The 17751-nt window shown below is 33.7% G+C and overlaps 3 protein-coding genes across 4 annotated transcripts; 1 reads left to right on the top strand and 2 right to left on the bottom strand.

Annotated features, from left to right (window-relative positions):
* The first annotated feature begins 4 nt into the window (after positions 1-4).
* LOC129322319 (pentatricopeptide repeat-containing protein At3g50420) lies at positions 5-2375 on the top strand. The gene has a single exon (XM_054968592.1). It carries the CDS (start codon positions 99-101, stop codon positions 2223-2225), a length of 2127 nt encoding a protein of 708 aa, XP_054824567.1. The 5' UTR covers positions 5-98; the 3' UTR covers positions 2226-2375.
* A 1480-nt stretch (positions 2376-3855) lies between these two features.
* Positions 3856-8146, bottom strand: LOC129321561 (nuclear pore complex protein NUP58). The gene is made up of 6 exons (XM_054967365.1): positions 7747-8146; positions 7162-7276; positions 5925-6398; positions 4724-5252; positions 4533-4573; positions 3856-4342 (listed from the first exon to the last, which is right to left on the bottom strand). The coding sequence occupies exons 1-6, from the start codon at positions 7998-8000 to the stop codon at positions 4304-4306; spliced, it is 1452 nt and encodes a 483-aa protein (XP_054823340.1). The 5' UTR covers positions 8001-8146; the 3' UTR covers positions 3856-4303.
* A 5378-nt stretch (positions 8147-13524) lies between these two features.
* On the bottom strand, positions 13525-15558 carry LOC129284442 (GDSL esterase/lipase At2g23540-like). Of its 2 annotated transcripts, none has more exons than XM_054919929.1 (5): positions 15148-15557; positions 14907-15037; positions 14584-14832; positions 14234-14489; positions 13525-14145 (listed from the first exon to the last, which is right to left on the bottom strand). In XM_054919929.1, exons 1-5 carry the CDS (start codon positions 15407-15409, stop codon positions 13922-13924), a joined length of 1122 nt encoding a protein of 373 aa, XP_054775904.1. In that variant the 5' UTR covers positions 15410-15557; the 3' UTR covers positions 13525-13921. The 2 variants fall into 2 exon arrangements, with proteins under 2 accessions (XP_054775904.1, XP_054775905.1); XM_054919930.1 differs by having other exon boundaries at positions 13977-14138; positions 15148-15558.
* Positions 15559-17751: the final 2193 nt, after the last annotated feature.

Raw genomic sequence — 17751 nt, 5'->3', positions numbered from 1 at the left:
TTTGGGTTGGGATGTCCCATTAAGTAACAACGTAATATAGTAAAGTAATATGCAACTCTGAAAAACTGAGTTTTTAATTTGGCGGGTATTTCCTGCCGATGCCATTGCCAGCGTTATGTGAAGCAAATTCCCAGGCAGCTCTCGCGCTCTTCCAAAGATGCAGCGCCATAACCTCGTTGAAGAAGGCGCGTCAACTCCACGCCATGATCTTAACCACCACCGTCATAGGCTTGCAATCACCGTTTCTGTACAACAATATAATTTCCGTCTATGCCCGATGTGGATCCCTCAGGGACTCCCAGCAGGTGTTCGACACAATGCCTCAAAGGAATCTCGTTTCTTTCAACTCGCTTATTGCGGCCTATTCTCGAGTGCCAAACAAGGCGAATTTGGCCCTCAAAATTTATAACGAGATGGAAACCAGAGGCCTGAGGCCTAGCAGTTTGACTTTCACGAGCTTACTGCAAGCGTCTTCATTGCTTGAAGATGGGTTGGTTGGTTCGTTATTTCATGCCCAAGCCGTGAAACTTGGTTTACTTAATGAAATTTGCGTTCAAACATCTTTGCTGAACATGTACTCGAATTGCGGGGATGTGTACTCCGCAGACTTAGTTTTCGAGGAGATGGCAGATAGAGATGATGTTGCATGGAATTCCTTGATTGTGGGGAACTTAAAGAATAATAAGTTCCAAGAAAGTCTTCGCCTATTTAGTGAAATAGTGAGGATTGCTTTTACCCCTACAAAGGTTACATATTCTTTGATTTTGAACGCATGTAGCCAACTGAAAGATTATCAATCTGGGCGATCGATTCATGCCCATGTAATTATTAGGAATGTCTCGGCTGATTTATATCTAGAAAACGCCCTGCTTGACATGTACTGCAATGTAGGTGACACACCCATGGCAAATAGGATTTTTTGTAGGATGGAAAACCCAGATTTGGTTTCATGGAATTCAATGATTTCTGGATATTCAGAGAACAAGGATGGAAAGAAAGCCATGCATTTGTTTGTTCAGCTGCAGAAAGAGTGCTATCTAAAACCGGATGAGTACACTTATGCCGCCATTATTTCGGCAACTGGCTCATTCCCATGTTCCAGTTTTGGAAAACCTCTTCATGCTCTGGTTACCAAAGCAGGATTTGAGAGAAGTGTGTTTGTAGGGAGTAATCTAGTGTCTATGTATTTTAAAAACAATGACACTGAAGCTTCTCAAAAGGCATTTTATTCAATCTCACAGAAGGATGCTGTTCTCTGGACTGAGATGATAACGGGTTATTCTAAAATGGCTGATGCCAAAGGTGCAATTAGATGCTTTTCAGAAATGTATCGTGAAGGCTACAAGGTTGACAATTATATTCTCAGTGGAGTTTTGAGTACATGTGCTGACCTTGCAATTTTAAGAGCAGGTGAAATAATTCATTCCTATGCTGTTAAATTGGGCTATGATATTGACATGTCTGTTTCTGGGAGTCTGGTTGATATGTATGCCAAAAACGGCAGCCTTGAATGTGCACAAGTGGTTTTTTCCCAAGTCTCAAACCCGGATCTGGGGTGTTGGAACGCAATGCTTGGAGGATATAGTCGCCATGGAATGGTTGTGGAGGCAATGAATCTCTTCGAGGAGATTGTTGAACAGGGTCTGATTCCAAATCAAGTAACATTCTTGTCTCTATTGTCTGCTTGCAGTCACAGGAGATCGGTTGAGAAAGCAAAGTTTCTCTGGAATTATATGGAGAACATCGGTTTGATTCCTGGGCCTAAGCACTACTCTTGCATGGTAACCTTATTGAGTCGAGCGGCATTGCTGGAAGAAGCAGAAGAAATTATCAACAAGTCACCTTATGTTGAAGATAATCTGGAACTTTGGAGAACTTTGCTAAGCGCATGTGTCATAGATGGAAATTTGGAAGTGGGCATTCGTACAGCCAATGGAGTGTTAAAACTGGATGCAGAACAAGGTCCGACATTAATCTTACTTTCTAATCTGTACGCTGCTGCTGGGAGATGGGCTGATGTTGCAGAGATAAGAAAGAAGATGAAAGGATTGATGCTGCAGAAAGATCCGGGTCTCAGTTGGATAGAGGCCAAGCATGACATCCACGCATTCTCTTCAGGAGATCAATCGCACCCTAAGATTGATGAGGTGCAAGCCGAATTGCGCAGCCTAAAAAAGATCATGGTCAGAACAGAAATTGAGGCAGGGGAGTACATGCTTCACTAGATGTTGAGGTTACAATCAATTCATGCACATGAACTTGTTAGGATCAATTACATTTTAAAATTTATCCTATTAATATTATTTGTGCATTACAACATCATTCAAAAACTAGGAAATTTTGGAAGTTCATTTATAATTTATTCCCTCTCAATATAAAATTAAATAATTTGTAAAGAACTTATCAATATGTTATATGTTTACAATGTTATATTAGAATGATATTACATCACATTGCGTGGTTGTAAAACTAATTGCCAACTGGCAAGAGTGATCATTTATGACTGAAATTATATCACGTTACATGATTGGACACCAAACGACATAATTGGTTGATTGTCATTAGATAATTACTTTTACCAAAGACATAATATTATTTCACATGCATATAACATACTACAGTTATCCAAAATAATATGATACATGAAATGACAAAATCAATATCACAAAAAACCATATGCTTCCCAATTTGTTTGCCACATAACTTAATTTCATCATTCATACATCACCCAATCATCTTGCCTGTTAGAATGAAAAACACCAATGAAGATGACGTGATGGCCATTCTCATTTTCATTTATTATCCATGGTATAATTTTTCGCCATTCCAAATATTTTAATAAGGGAATGAAAAAGAGGCATTTGCACAAAAGAACAGTCTTAATAGAGTTTTAATAAGGGATTGACCCGCAGGCCCCTGCACGCAACCCAAGTCGGGTTGGGATACGAGGGGAGCATCAGGCTCAAGATTTACAAGCTTTCATAAATATGGACCCGGGCAATGAAATGTGTGTTTTATTTTTAGTTTATTAAAAGTTCATTTAGTAAAAATTTATTTAATATAAATTAATTTAATAAAAGTTAATTATTGTAATGAAATTTATATTTAGATATATTTTTTTAAAAATCAGTTTAATACACTGAAAGTTATTTGATTTGTAATAGTAAAATATGTTTTTAAATGAACAATTATAAAAAAAACATTGATTTATAATAATTGATAATTTTTATTATACAAATATAATATATTTAAAATATTTAAAAAATGTGATAAAAATTTTAAACAACATACATTTTAATCTATAATGCTAAAAATTTAATCAGTAATTATTTGTATTTTTTTAATTTATAATTTTAGAAAATGTGATAAAAATTTGTAATTTATATTATACATTAATGTTAAAAAATAACATGATTAATTATTCAATTTATAATGCTAAAAACTTAATACCTATTATTATTATTAAAATAATAATTATATGAATCAACTATTATTTAAATAAAAGAATTAAACTTGAAATAATATAATTAAATAACATCCTACTTTTTAAATTTATTTTTTAAAAATTTTAAATAGTTACATTTCAAAAATCTACGTTCAGCTACTGTTTGAATATATTTTTAGAATATACTTTCTTATAAAATATTTTACCCAAACAACTTTCAATTTTTTAAAAGTAAAATTTTACTTTCTGAATATAAAAAATAAAAATACCAAACGGACCTGAAAGGTTACTCCTTGCAGAGCCCCTACCAGTTTTTCACTCAGTATTGAAAACTTGAAATCTAGTAAAACGCATCCAAAAATAAACTGCCTACCTATTAAGAGTAGTTTACAACAAATAAATCATAAATCAAGCTCAAACTGGAAGCCAGGAAGAGCAAACTTGAGACTTCCAGGAAAAAATGCTTCACGTTCATGTTGCCAGAAAAACTACTTTTGTCAAGGCAGCTCATGAAATTCTGCTAAGCTTGCTTTGCTGGCACTACAAAGCCTAGTTGACAAGCAGGTTTCTCAACAAACTGGGTACAATTCTCCTTGAAATGTGATTATAATTAAATGATCTAGCGTATAATTCTTGATTATGTTACAGAAAAATGGACCCACTAATACCCTGCTGCAAATTGTTTAATGGAACAACCTGATCGCATGATGCGCTGGTGTCCATAATCCAGCATCGACCTCTCCAGATCAATCAAATTCCAAAAAAAGCAAGATTTACACCATTTAACCAATATTCTCAACACTAAATGAAGAACTCTTTAGCACCAAGACGTAGCCTGTCAATTTCACATGTTATTTATTATCGTCGAGCAGTTCTGGATTTTGGCCTTGATGATTTCTGCAAGAGCATTGACGAAAAGTACGCTCAATAGATAAATTCTTAAAAGCCACCAAAAAAGACAAAAATGAAGCAGGAAAGCACAACGCTTAATTCTATTAAATCAAGCATGCTAAGGCACTATGCTATAGGCTTTATTATCGCAGTAACATAGTCTAAACGTAAGCCAGAAAGGCAGAAGTTCACTCACTGATGCAGCCCCAAAGCTTGCCCCTGATCCTGTTGCAGCACCTGAGGAAGGAAATATCAGTAAATATAGCCGTGTTTAAAGTTACTTGGCCCTCGACAATGAAATTCTGTTTTCTGAGTCAACTTTTTTTTTTTATATATATAGTCAATATTTAAAAGACACTATGCAGACTAAAAGCTCAACATAATTACCTGAAGCAAAGGGAGTCGAAAAGAGTGAACCTCCGGTACTCGTACCAAATGGTGAAGCAGAACTACTGAACAGAGAGGGAGTGGAAGAAGGACCAAATAAGGAAGATGATGAAGAACTAAAAGCTGCGGCTTGGGGTGTAGCACTGGATGAACCAAACAAAGAGGATACTGGAGCAGAAGTTGTTGGTGTTGTAAACATAGATGGTGTAGAGGAAGGTGGAACTGAAGATGGTGTGCTAAATAGCGAAAATCCACTTCCTGATGATGACAACGTAGTTGCTGCAGATGTCTGTGAGGCAGTCAATGTCCCTTGAGTTGCTGAGCTAGAAAACAACCCTGCAACTTGTGTTGAAGGCTGCGTGTTTGCAGGTAAGTGTAATGTTGGATGAACTCTTTTTGAGGCAGCTTCTTGTCTTGCTGTTTCTCGCCGATCAGCCTCTAAAAATGGATCATTTACCTCCCCCCAACGACGCTGATCAGCTAGGTAAGCTGATTTCATAGATTCAATGTACTGATGAATGCTTTCCGCCTAATCAAGAATTTAACAACTTGTTATACCATAGAGGGAATGTAACAAAATGGCATCCCTCATTTATTTCCTTATGATAATTTGTTCTGAGCAAAGGAAGAATGTCACAAGCAATCGAGCATCAACTCTAAACATGTTTTTTTTTTTTTGGGTAAACTCTTAAATTTGTCCTTGGTTCATTAAAACAAGAGGAAAACAGTACATGATACTGGGTATGGCATTTCCACATGGAGAACAAATTACAACTCGTTTGCTTACACTATCCATTGAGAATCTAGAATTCAAGAAGCCAGAGAACTCAAAAAAGTTGAAGGATTCCAAGTCCATTTCAGCACCAAAAACCCAAGGATATAAACAAATAAATTACTCATACAGCCTAACCTAACATAAAGATAAATAAAAAATAATTGAGGTATATCTTTTAGCAAGTTAAATAATATGTGGTGCAGAAAGAAAGGGAAAATCAAGAGGAAAGAAAGGAAGAAAACAGTTCAAAGTGATTTAAAATTGAGATTTTGGTGATCACAAAATCATTCATTTCACATGCTGAATATCAAATACAAATGGGAACAGAGAGAGTTGAATTTATCACGTAATATCCATGATGAAGTGCAATGTACTCATCTTTCTATTGAAACGTCAATTTAAAATGCTATATTAGTCTAACTATACCTTTGCAGCCACATGAACAAAAAAATCATGCACATTTGTCATGACTTTGGGAAGAGATTGCAATAATGAGGATCTGTTATTAGTAATGTTTCTCTCAGAATCTAAAAGAAGCAGTTGCTCCAACTCTTCAATCCACTGGCGGCATTCACCCAGATACTTCTCAAATCTTAAGACTGATTGCTGTAAAAAGGGTGACGGTTTCTTTGGAAGCCCGTAATAAAAATCAAAAACAGGCACTATCGTTGTAGTTGTTGGTTGGCTACTTGAACTAGGTGTTACAGTGGTTCCAGGAGTCTGCAAAGGGGCTGTAGCGCTTGAAGCACCCCCTCCACCAGGATGAAGGAACCTTGGACGTAACATCATAAAAGAACGAATAGCAACCTCTGTGTTGCGTAACATATCCTTAACAACAAACATCAGTTCCTGCAACAAAGTTTTCTGTCGTCCCATGGCAGTACTGATGCCCCCAAGTTCCTGTCAAACAGAACGAAACTGCCATTGTTCCTATAGAATCAAGAGAAAGAGAGCAACTGGTTTTGCTAATAGTTCATCAGGTAAAAAAACAGTTAAACAATAGACGCTGTGTACAAGTGACCGTATCATGAACTTGAAGAAAACTCAAATGCTAATACATCTTTTGATGTCAGGCCTGCAAGTTTTCCCCAAAGTGTTAATTGGGTTCATTTAGTTTGAGGAATAGAAAAGAAAATAGAATTAAACGAGTGACCCTTCTAGATGTGAAATGTCATATATGACCTCAGATAAAAATTAATAATAAAAAAAATGTTGTTATTAAGTAATTATTAAAGGGACATAGTAGACATTTCACATCTTGATTGTCGCGTGATTAAAAAGCCTTTGTGCTGACCAAATGGGCCCTAATAGTTGTACCATCTATTCAGTCTTACATTGTTTATGCTGCAGCTAGCTGCTCTGCAATTGTTTTAGGTGACCCAAAAATTACATCAAACGCACTAAAATTTTTTCCAGTAAATAGGTTATATTCTTAAAGAACTACCACAGTTTAATGAGCATACTTTAAATGAACAGAGCCAACACAAATGTCGATTAACTTTGCTATTACATTTTTTTCGGATTTGAGGGAGAAAAAACAAAGTTATTTAGTTGAAGCACAAAAGACCATTTATCTGAATTATATAAAAGAACGAAACAGATAACCAAACAACCATGGTGAGGCAAAAACAATGAAAAACGAGAATGAAAGATAAATGAGTACCTGAACAATGTGGCTCGCATCAAGCTCAAACCCTTCGTTTGAAATTGAAGAGTCGTAGAGACGACCACACTGATCCAGTCTCAGGCTCTCATCCCTATACTCTAATATCCGCTCCCTGTGTAAATAATTAACACTTCAGCAAAACTGCATATTAACGAATCAAACATTTTTATGTAGAGAAAAAGAGTTGAATGTCTGGATTTTTATCAAATCCACGCCAGATATATTATTAAAACTAGAGGTCACTTTAAAGTTTTAATATATTCCCTTCCGGTGCAATTCATCAGCAGATATAAAGATAAAAATATTATAGCTATAAAAAAAGATAAAAATATTATAGTAAGTTTAAGCAATAGGGAGCTAAAAATTTGCCAATTTTTCAACTACTGACATCCTTAGAGCAGTTTCACAGTTCTACGCATGCGTGCTGCAGATACAATTGAATTATAACTCAGCAGGTATCCGTTAATCCGTTCCCTTCAAAACTACGAAATATGAGAGAATTGTTTAAGCCATAGCTTTTTTTCTCCATTCATATTTTAGTGGGAACTGCGACATATGAGAAACAAACAAGTATCAACGTACTCGATCTGAAGGAGAACCTTCTGAGAATCAGGATGAAGATCCGCCCACTTGGTACTATAATTAGCGGGAGTTTTATCGGTAGTGAACAGAAACAATTGCTGTTGCGGTTGCTGTTGCTGTTGCGGCTGCTGTTGGAGTTGCAATTGCGGTTGCTGCTGCTGCTGCTGTGGAAAGAACAAACTGCCCTGCTGTTGCTGCTGTGGTGGCTGAAAAAGCGGTTGTTGCTGTGGCGTCGAGAACACAGAAAATGACATTGTGTTGTCTAGCTTCAGAAGGGGTCGTATCTGGTTCGGCGAAGGTCCTTCTTCGAGATTTGGAATCGAAACAAAGAAAACCCCACTTTAAACCCTAGAGAGCAGAATTCCGGCCTTCAGGCAAAACACCCACGAGCCAACTTTATGAATTCATTGCGTACTTTTTTTCTTTTTCTTTGTTTTTTTTTTAACCAGCAATCCCTAGCGTACTTTGAAAAGTGCTAATTTAATAGCGAGAATTATTTGGTTATGTTTAAGTTCCTGTTTGATTAAGCAAAATAATCGATTATTTTACTGAAAAAATCGATTAACCAAAAAAATATTCAAACACATGAAAATTATGAAATCGATTTTGTTGGTTAAAATTGATTTTTTTTAATTAAAAATTGTTTTTTTTAAGCTGGCAATTTTCCATGAATAAATGTTGAAAAAATAACAAAGAAAGACCCAAGCAAAAATTATTACAAAGGCAAAAAATTTAATAAAAATAAAACTAATATTATATTTTACTTCTTAAATAAAATGTAACAACTTTAATAATATTAGATACAAATTATCAATAATTTAATTTTGAAATGCATTATTTTTTATGATAATTTATACAATTAAAATTGATTTTGAATAAATTATTCAAATATTTTTAATTATGTTAAAATTAATTTTAAAAAAATGGTATTCAAACAGATTGAGTTATAATATAATTAATTATAATTAAAATCTATCATTTCATAATCTAATATACTTAATTAAAATTCAAACGGACGTTAATTATGATTGAGCATTCTAGGATGGGTTTTAGATTGACTATGGATAGAGGTCAAATCAGACCCAACCCAAACAAGTACCATTTCTGTTTTTTTAAAATTTTTGTGTAAATGATATTTATTTTATCTTTTTTTTTGTTAAAAGTTATCATTTACATTATTTTTTATCATTACAGTTTTTAAAATTTGTTTTTTTACTTAATATCATGTAAAAATAATTTACAATTATTAATTATATGTACCTTTTTATTTTAATAATTTTATAAAAATATATTTTAAATGATGATAATGATACTTTTTTTAAAAAAATTATATTCCTTTAATTTAAAAATATATGGCACTTTTAATCAAATGCTATATCCAATAAAATAGTTACTTACTTTTAAACTAACTATATCTTTTTATATTTATTCCTATTAAATATCTTACAATAAATATAAAGTCATTTATCAATAGGTAAACTTTTGAAAAAAAGACAATAATTATATTTTAAAATATTAAAAATATTTTATATTTTTAAATATATAATTTTTTAAAAAATACCTTATATTTTTAAATCAATGGAGTATATTTTTTTAAAAAAATTCTTGTAAATTTTTTTTTTTATCAATCAAGCTAAACCCTACTCAATACTAGGATATCAGACTGGCCCGACATGCACCAAGCAAGGGTGCAGCCTTAACTATGTTAATCAAATTTTATTGAACCAGAGTAGCCATGTAAACTTTTTAAATTTTCAAAATGTTTGTTTTAATAAAATACTGTGATCACACCACGCTTTTTTTCTGTTTTGCCAGATAATCACGCCTCTCTTGTATTTGTGTTTCTACTCGTCCCTCCAGCTCTTTTTTTTTTTTTTTTATCACTCCATATTATGAGAAATCTGGGATTAACGTGTTTTTACTTTAGAACTATAAAATTGAATAGGTACTTTTTTCTTAAAAAATGTTAATAAAAATTACAATAAATAATATATAATAAGATCTGCATGATATGTAAGATGAAAGTTTTAATATCTCTAAAATGAAAGTTCTGACATTATTAAAATAATGAATTAGTATAACTATTTTTTCCCCTGGAAAATCAAGATATTTTTTATGGATTCAAATCCCCTAAAAATTCAAAATGCCTCGGGTCAAATATGGATGGTCCGCTCAAGACAGTAAACTGCCATCCGAGAATTCTCCTTCCTCGGCCACTTGGAGTAGCATCGCCAAGGTTTGGGATAAATTCATGATGAGTGTGGGCGAAAAGATCCAAAATGGCTCATCCACATCATTCTGGTGGGAGACATGGAGCTCGTTGGAAATACCCCTCATTCAATACACTTTAATTTTAGCAATAGCAACTATCCGAATGCCAAGGTGGCTGATTTTCTTCACAATGATGGATCTTGGAATCTCTCCCAATGCCACAAATTCCTTGATCCCAACATTGTTCGAACCATTACTTCAGTTAGACCCAATGTGAGGCAAGGATCCGATTTGTTTATATGGCGCAATGCTTTTGACAACAACTTCTCGATTAAAGCAACATACAAACTTATCAAATCCCAAGATCACATTCATCAAGACCAGGCTTGGAAACACCTTTAGACATGCAACAACATTGAGAAGATTAAGATATTCCTTTGGCAAGCTTTCCAGGATAGGCTTCCTTCTAACTACATTAGAGCTTAAAGAAATTTAACGAGTGAGACCTTTTGTCCCTCTGCATGTAAGAGAGAGGAAAATACTTTGCATATCTCGAGAGACTGCACAATAGCCCTAGAGGTGTGGGAGACTATTACTCATCCTAACACATTTCTCTCTTTTTTTAATGATGATTTACAGGATTGGATGCGTAGGAACCTGAAGCAGATAAGGAATTGCAACTTCAAAAACTAGCTGTGGCAACAAGTATTCAGCACTGTGTGTTGGTTGCTGTGGAACTTAAGATGCAAATTTACTTTCGAAGGAAAAGAACCAAATCCACATCACACGAGAAGCCTTTGTCTCCACAAACTAATGGAAGGAAGGTCATCTTAAAAACGTCAGGTTACAACTGTTTAAGTCGGCAGCAGAGAAGATACTGCACAGTCAGCCCCTCCACCGGAACCCTCCATATTGATGTCGATCCCTCAATTCTCGACTCTCAACCTGGTGCATGTGGTGGATTAATCAAAGACTCTCAAGGCTTATAGATCTTTGGTTTCAAAAAAAACCTCGACTGTGTCTGTTGCACTGAAGTGGGGTTGCTTGCCATCAAGGTTGGAATGGACACTTGTCATCAACATCAATTCCCCCATGTTCAAATATTTACAGACTCTCTTGAAGCTCTGAACCTCATCGCTAGAGATGGTACTCCTAAATATTCACTTTGGGATATTAGTCATCATATCAAGCGCACCTCAATGGCGCTGCAAGACTTTGAACTCTCTCACATTCATAAAGAAGGTCTTATCTATGCCGACCTAATTTATTGCAAAGAGTGCACACGATAGCGTCACTTGCTTTGATTTTGTGATTTCTGATTGCGCTCCTTCACACATTCATGAAAGGAGTTAATTTCGTTTCCTTGTAACTGTACTCTTTTCAAGCTGTTCTTGCTCTTTCTTATTTCAAAAAAAAAAAAAAACCCCTCTAAAAGTAAAATTGGTGACTTTAGGTAAAGTTTTCTATCTTCAGTATTTTTATTCATTTTATCATTTTTTATAAAATATAAAATCTTCTCTCCCTTTCTCAAGAAGGAAAACTTCACATCCATTAACATCAAATTGAAAGGATTTAAATCCAATTTTTTATCCCTTCCTCTGGCGCTCTAATCAAACAAAACAAAGCAATGTAACTGTATCTGGTAGTCATTATAAAAAATAAAAAAAAAAACCAATTGTCCAATCACTTTCTTGATTTTATAAATTGCAATTTTAAAACAAGACCAAACACTGTGCATGTTTTTTTTTTTTTCAAAATTCCATATTTTGTCAAAACAACAATTACATATAATTTTTAATGTCATGTAATTTTAACACATGAAATGAGATGAGATTCATCCGTGCTCCAAACCGACTTAATATTGTATAAATTAAGGAAGAATATTTATAAATAGATTTCAAGTAAAAAATAATAATTAGTTTCTCAATTCTATTTATATGCCGAACTTCCTATATAAAGAAACTTTCTGCATTCACAAGTAACAAGGGTACGTGCGTGAGTAATTGACTTTTTTTTTTTATTTTTAATTTGAAATGTTGTCTGTGTGTGAGAGAGACACTGCCAACTCAAACTCGAGCTTTGAGGTCGAGGAGAAGGAAGAACACTTCATCAATCTCGAGCCACGGGTTTTATAAGAGGTTTTATAAGAATACATATTTCCATTTTATTATATTATCATGTACAACGCCCACGATACTTGGCCAGAAAAATTTCCCCGGCCACTTGAACGAAATTAGTGGTCTGACTTAAACCAGCAGTTTCCATACACACTAACCCTTGAAAAATGAAAGGCTTTAAGATATCCTTGTATCACATTCCGTGCATTTTAAAAGACTAAGAGAATATTACAAGACATTCAGAAAAAATTCAGTATGTTGTAAAAGCATTTAAAACAATCAAAAAATATTTAAAATAATCTAAAAAATTTTAAAAACTTATGAAGAAATATAAAAATATCTAGAATATTATCAAATATTTTAAAATATTTTAGATATATCTTGAAATAATCTCTAAAAAAGTTTATGTAAATATTTAAATATTTTTATAAATAATTTTAGAGAAATAGTAACAATCCTAAGATTGAATTAATCTACACTGTTCATTTTTATTAAAGAGGTGGAAGTATTTTAAATATAAGAGGAGGTCTATAAATACCTTACTCCTTTATTTTTAATCATCTTTGAATTCCTCTCATCTTTAAATTTTCAAACAATATAAATCTCATGTTTGCCCAACTCTCAATCATCTTTTGTTCTCAAATTTTTTCTTTTTTTCAAATTAACCAAATATCTCGTTTTTTTATAAATTAGATTTATTTAGCATCTTTTAATAAATAGTGTTTAAGTGTTGTGCCGGTTGAAGGACTAGCAGGTGACACTTGTCTTCCTTCATGCAGCTTGGGATATGTGCTCAAAACATGTGCGCCGCCACTTCCTCGGAAAAAACTCCTGTTTATTTCACATGAAATGGCACGAAATAAAATCCCTGGTGCTGCATGACCTGAGCTCCATTTCAACGTCAATGCACAGGTTGACAGGACAAATAAAGATAGCCGAAACTGATCTCGTTTTCCAGCCAACCTTATTGTATTTAAAAACCATCTATCGCCCATCTCTTTTCCTTCTCTAATGTGGGAGAGAAAAGAGGTTTTTTTTCATGTCCTTTCACTTCTCTCATCTCAACTATTTATTAATTTTATAATTTTAAAAAATTTCATTTGATAAAATAATATGTGTGATTAAAATGAAAGAAGTGAAGGACCCTTAATCCTTCCAATATAGCTTGAGGTGGACACCTGTAACTTTTTCAAGTTCATGTGGTAAAACAAAGGTTTGAAAATCACAAAGTCATTGTTCAAGTACTAACGTCTGATTAATTACTGTATGTATCGGTGAAAATCAAGTTACAAGAAATGATATGGTACGTTGATGATTGATTGGGACTATTAAAACTACCAAAATGTGGTTGTTGAACAAAACACTTCTATCCATGACTTTGTAACTTGCAATTCACTGGCTTAAAAGGCAGATAACGTGTGGTCAGATTAAACTTGAGGGAAAAATTAGGTCAACAAAATAAGTCGCATAGAAGGTCAGATTTCAAAGTACATATTTTAAAAAATTGAGTTGAATATTTCGAGTTGAAATTCAACTCTGACTTGGATCCCGAACACCCCCGTTGCATCAGACATATAATATGTCTCAATAAATTATAATATATAACACGACATGAACTTGTCCATATATATGCATCATTTCATGCGCCAATCAGAGCAACTCCACGGCAGCTGCTTGATTTAAACAATACCAGAGAAATGATCGCATATGTGCAATAATAAAAAGACAAAATTGTAAAATGGTGGTTATGATTGGAGGAATAAGAAAGACAAAAGGATAGGGAGAAAAGCATGAGAGAAAAATGAAGGGGAAATTATAAGGGGCATGGCCGGGGACAATTACACTAATTAAAGGTCTCGAAGCTGGCGAAGGTTCATGGGAGAAATGAATCTCTTGTCTCCGTCAACCAGCTGATGGGCGAGTACTAAGTTGGCAGCCTCACTTGGATGGTACGGATCCCAGAACACATGCTTGTACCTATCTGTGCACAAGCTTGACGTTGGCCCACATGGAATTATCCCTGCGTACTGGCCTCCATTTCCACAGCATGCTATACTTGCTGTTCTGAACCCTACCCATCATCATCATATATAACTGTTTGTTAGTTCATTACCATTTCCGCCTTTCGTTATTCCTAAATCCAAGAAGAAATTTCTTACCGTATTTTTCATAATTTTCGATGAGTTCCATCACCAGATCGTACACATTGGCAAGCACAAACGTGGCTCCGGGCAGGTTGTCGTTTAGCTCGGCAAGCAAATCCTTTAATCGATCATTGTATTGAACAGCAAGCTTGTTTGCCAGATCCGCACACTCATTTTCATCCAGCTGATTTATGGTCTTCTGGTAAGGTATGCATCCTATTGGACCAACGTTGGCGATCACGAATTTCCGTGCATCCAGCTGGTAGAGTCTCTGTCACATACATACAATCACCCCAATTTAATTAATATCTCCATGTGTGTGTGGTGCAGTTTTGTTGAGAGTTAATTGATGCATGTGTGCATACAATGAGCTGGGCTCTGAAGTGATTGATCATATCGTCGACGAAAGTATCTGGGCTTTGAGAAACTCTTGCTCCAATGGACACTAATGGGAGAAGATAATTGTTGAGAAAATCATTTGATCCCACTGTGATGGAGAACAAGGATTCCTTCATTATGAACTCCCTCGCCGTTGATTTCCCCATCAATTTATCTATCTCTTTCCTTGTCATGTTGAAGTAGTCTACTTGAACATCCATTCCCAGTCTATTCACCTGAAAGCGACAGTACGTTTAAGTTACGTTTCGCACACGGCATTATGTATTGCTTTTGGATTTGAAGTACTCACAAATATTCTTCCTGTTGCGTTCAGAATCCCTCCTCCTCCTGAAGCGTAATTCACTCCGTATAGTATGGCTTTCCCAGTTGCATTTGGGGCCAAAAATGGCACAGCATAATTTGGTTGCCCCAGTTTCTCCCCTAAGAAGTAAAAAATGCATGAAAAAGAGAACAGAAATCCTAAGAATACACATGCATACATTGAAGACATATACTTAACATAGAGAGAGAGAGAGAGAGATTTAAATTACCTACGATATCACCAATGGTTCTTCCATTGGTGAAGCGGCCGGTGGGTTGTCCTCCGGAGGCCATAAAATCAATTCCATTGGGTGTCATGTTTGCCCTGGACAGAGTTGACAGATAGTTGTTGTTTCCAGCATCCACCAAGGAGTCCCCGAATATGAAAGATGCTCCTAAACTGTCATTCTTGGCCGCATCTCCACGATAACTCAGGTTCATAGCTAAAACTAGAAACACAACAATCTTGTAATAACGCGTCATCCAGGCCATGGCCTTCGCGTTCCCCGACTTCCTTCTAAATTAAAAAGCACTTGAGCACCGATAATGCAAGAGCGCAAATCCAATAGAAATACTTATAAGGAGCCTGCTGCTACTTTATTCGACAGGAGAAAACTTCCTAATGAGCTGCTTGCTTTCGTTGATTTCCAATTGGTTTGACCTTTTTATAACATTTTTAAAGAAGTGGACAATTTGATGACAGGTTTTCATGTGGTAGGTCATCAACATGTATGCCAAGACTTCCCAGTCTCGACGTGCTGCGGTCTTGGAGATTTTGCTTTTACTGATCAGCTGGCTGTCGACCTCAATGTCAGAGAGCCTTAACTTTGTTGATGGTGACGTGTTTAACTAGGCGCCACTGGGGGAGAATATTCTGGGAAAGTTTAGGTGTTGTTTGGTGATGTTGCGTAGTTTGTGTGATGGTTCCCATTGGTCACAGATATGCATGTGTTCGCTTGATCCTATAAATGATGTCAAGCTTCATCTGTATCCAACAACTCAAAGAAAGGGGCTCGGTCCAAATGATGGAAGTAAATTCGATCTTTTTTTTTTTTAATAAAAAAATTACCTTTCGGTCGATATAAACTCAATCTATACAGGTGCTTCACGGTGCACCGCTGGAAAGGGTTTTGGCGGTTTCGGCTTTTGGGTCAATCCTGTGAAGGAACAGATTCATCTAGTAGACCTTAAATAAAATTATAAACATGCCTTGCGTATGTTAGCATTAACACTTTAACGTCATATCATATTATTCAATAAAGTTTCTTTGCGGATGCAATCAGTTAAGGAGAAAAGAGTGGGGAAAATAAACTTTGATTTTCAAGTTTAGATATAATATTTCAAAACAATTTATCAAGGAGGAATGGCACTTAAGGATGATCTAAAGAAATTAATTATTATGAAGGATCATCGATGTTTAAAATGACAAGGAAGATCCAAGTTTAAAAAAGAAGTAAATGAACGAAAATGTCTTTAAAGACTCATTTATTTAAGGCTAGCTAATAAATTACTCTCTTAAACTTTAAATTACGTATATATAACTTTCTTAACATTAAAAATTTTACAATAAACCCCTATCAACTTTTATATTTATACAGATAATTTTATATAATTAATTTTATATATTAATTATCTATACATAATTAAAATTTGAAAGGTTTTTCATATGTCAATCAACATTTAGGGATTTAGATGCACACAAAAATAACATTTAAAAAGGTATATAATTAACGGCTGGAGGTTATTTGCACAAAGCTAAAAACTTAAGAATGTTTATTATTAAGTTTTAAAAGTTAAGAGGTTATTTGTAAATGAAAGTTTAGAGGAGTTTTGCATAATTTAGCTTTTATTTAATATTAAAAATAAATAATTTTTAGATGGTCTATATATTTTATAAAAAGAGATTTATTTTGTAAAAAATTCATAAAAAGTATATATTATTTTATGTTTGGTAACAATAATAAAAAATAATTATTAGTTGGTTATTTTTAAATTTTATAATATATTTCTTAATTTTTATTTTATAAAAATAATTTATTATTTAATTATTTTAAAATTTATTATTTTTCATGAATATCACTTTTTAAAATATTATCTCTCATCTATAATATTATATTATTTTTAAATTTTATTTAATACAAATTATTAAAATAATTAAAATTTTACTTTTTTATGTTTTAATTATTTTTAAAAGTTTAAATAAACATCTTAAAAACTCATAAGATATATTTAAAAAAATTATTTTTTATAAAATAAATTGAAACAAATGGGTTCTAAATAAAATAACTTAGTTGTAAAATAGTTGAAAATAAGTTGTAAACTCTAAAAAATTAGTTGTAAATACCAAAATATAAGCTACAAGTAAGTCATAAATTCTGAAAGTTTTGTGATGTTTTTAAACTCACTGGTAAATGTCAAAAGTTATGCTATAGATTATGGAGAATTAAACGCAAATGATAAAGAATTTTCAAAACTAAGCTTTTAGAATTTACAAAGCTTCCACAATTTATAATTCATGTGTAACTGTGAGCGATCTTCCAAATTTGCAGTTGGGCTTATGCAATTTGTAACTCATCTCGTATCATTAGTAACTGAATGTCAAATATGTTTATACATTTTCGCACATTCACTTTTTAAAAAATGGTATTTCTTGTAATTTTAAAAATGTACGGTCGTTAAACACTATTAGCTTTCCAGTCCTCTTGTCATCCTGTGTCATCTATTTGAATTGAAAATAAATATTTTTTCTATTTAAAAATATAAAATATATTTTTAAAAATTAAATGTTAAAAAATATAAAGTATTTTTAATTTTTTAAATTTTAAAAGTGCTCT

This window comes from Prosopis cineraria, unplaced genomic scaffold (assembly GCF_029017545.1).
Source record: "Prosopis cineraria cultivar Desert tree isolate PC_DT_omini unplaced genomic scaffold, ASM2901754v1 PC10, whole genome shotgun sequence".
Lineage (NCBI taxonomy): Eukaryota > Viridiplantae > Streptophyta > Magnoliopsida > Fabales > Fabaceae > Prosopis > Prosopis cineraria.
Note: the sequence above shows the minus strand (reverse complement) of the source record. Positions and strands in the feature narration are given on the sequence as shown.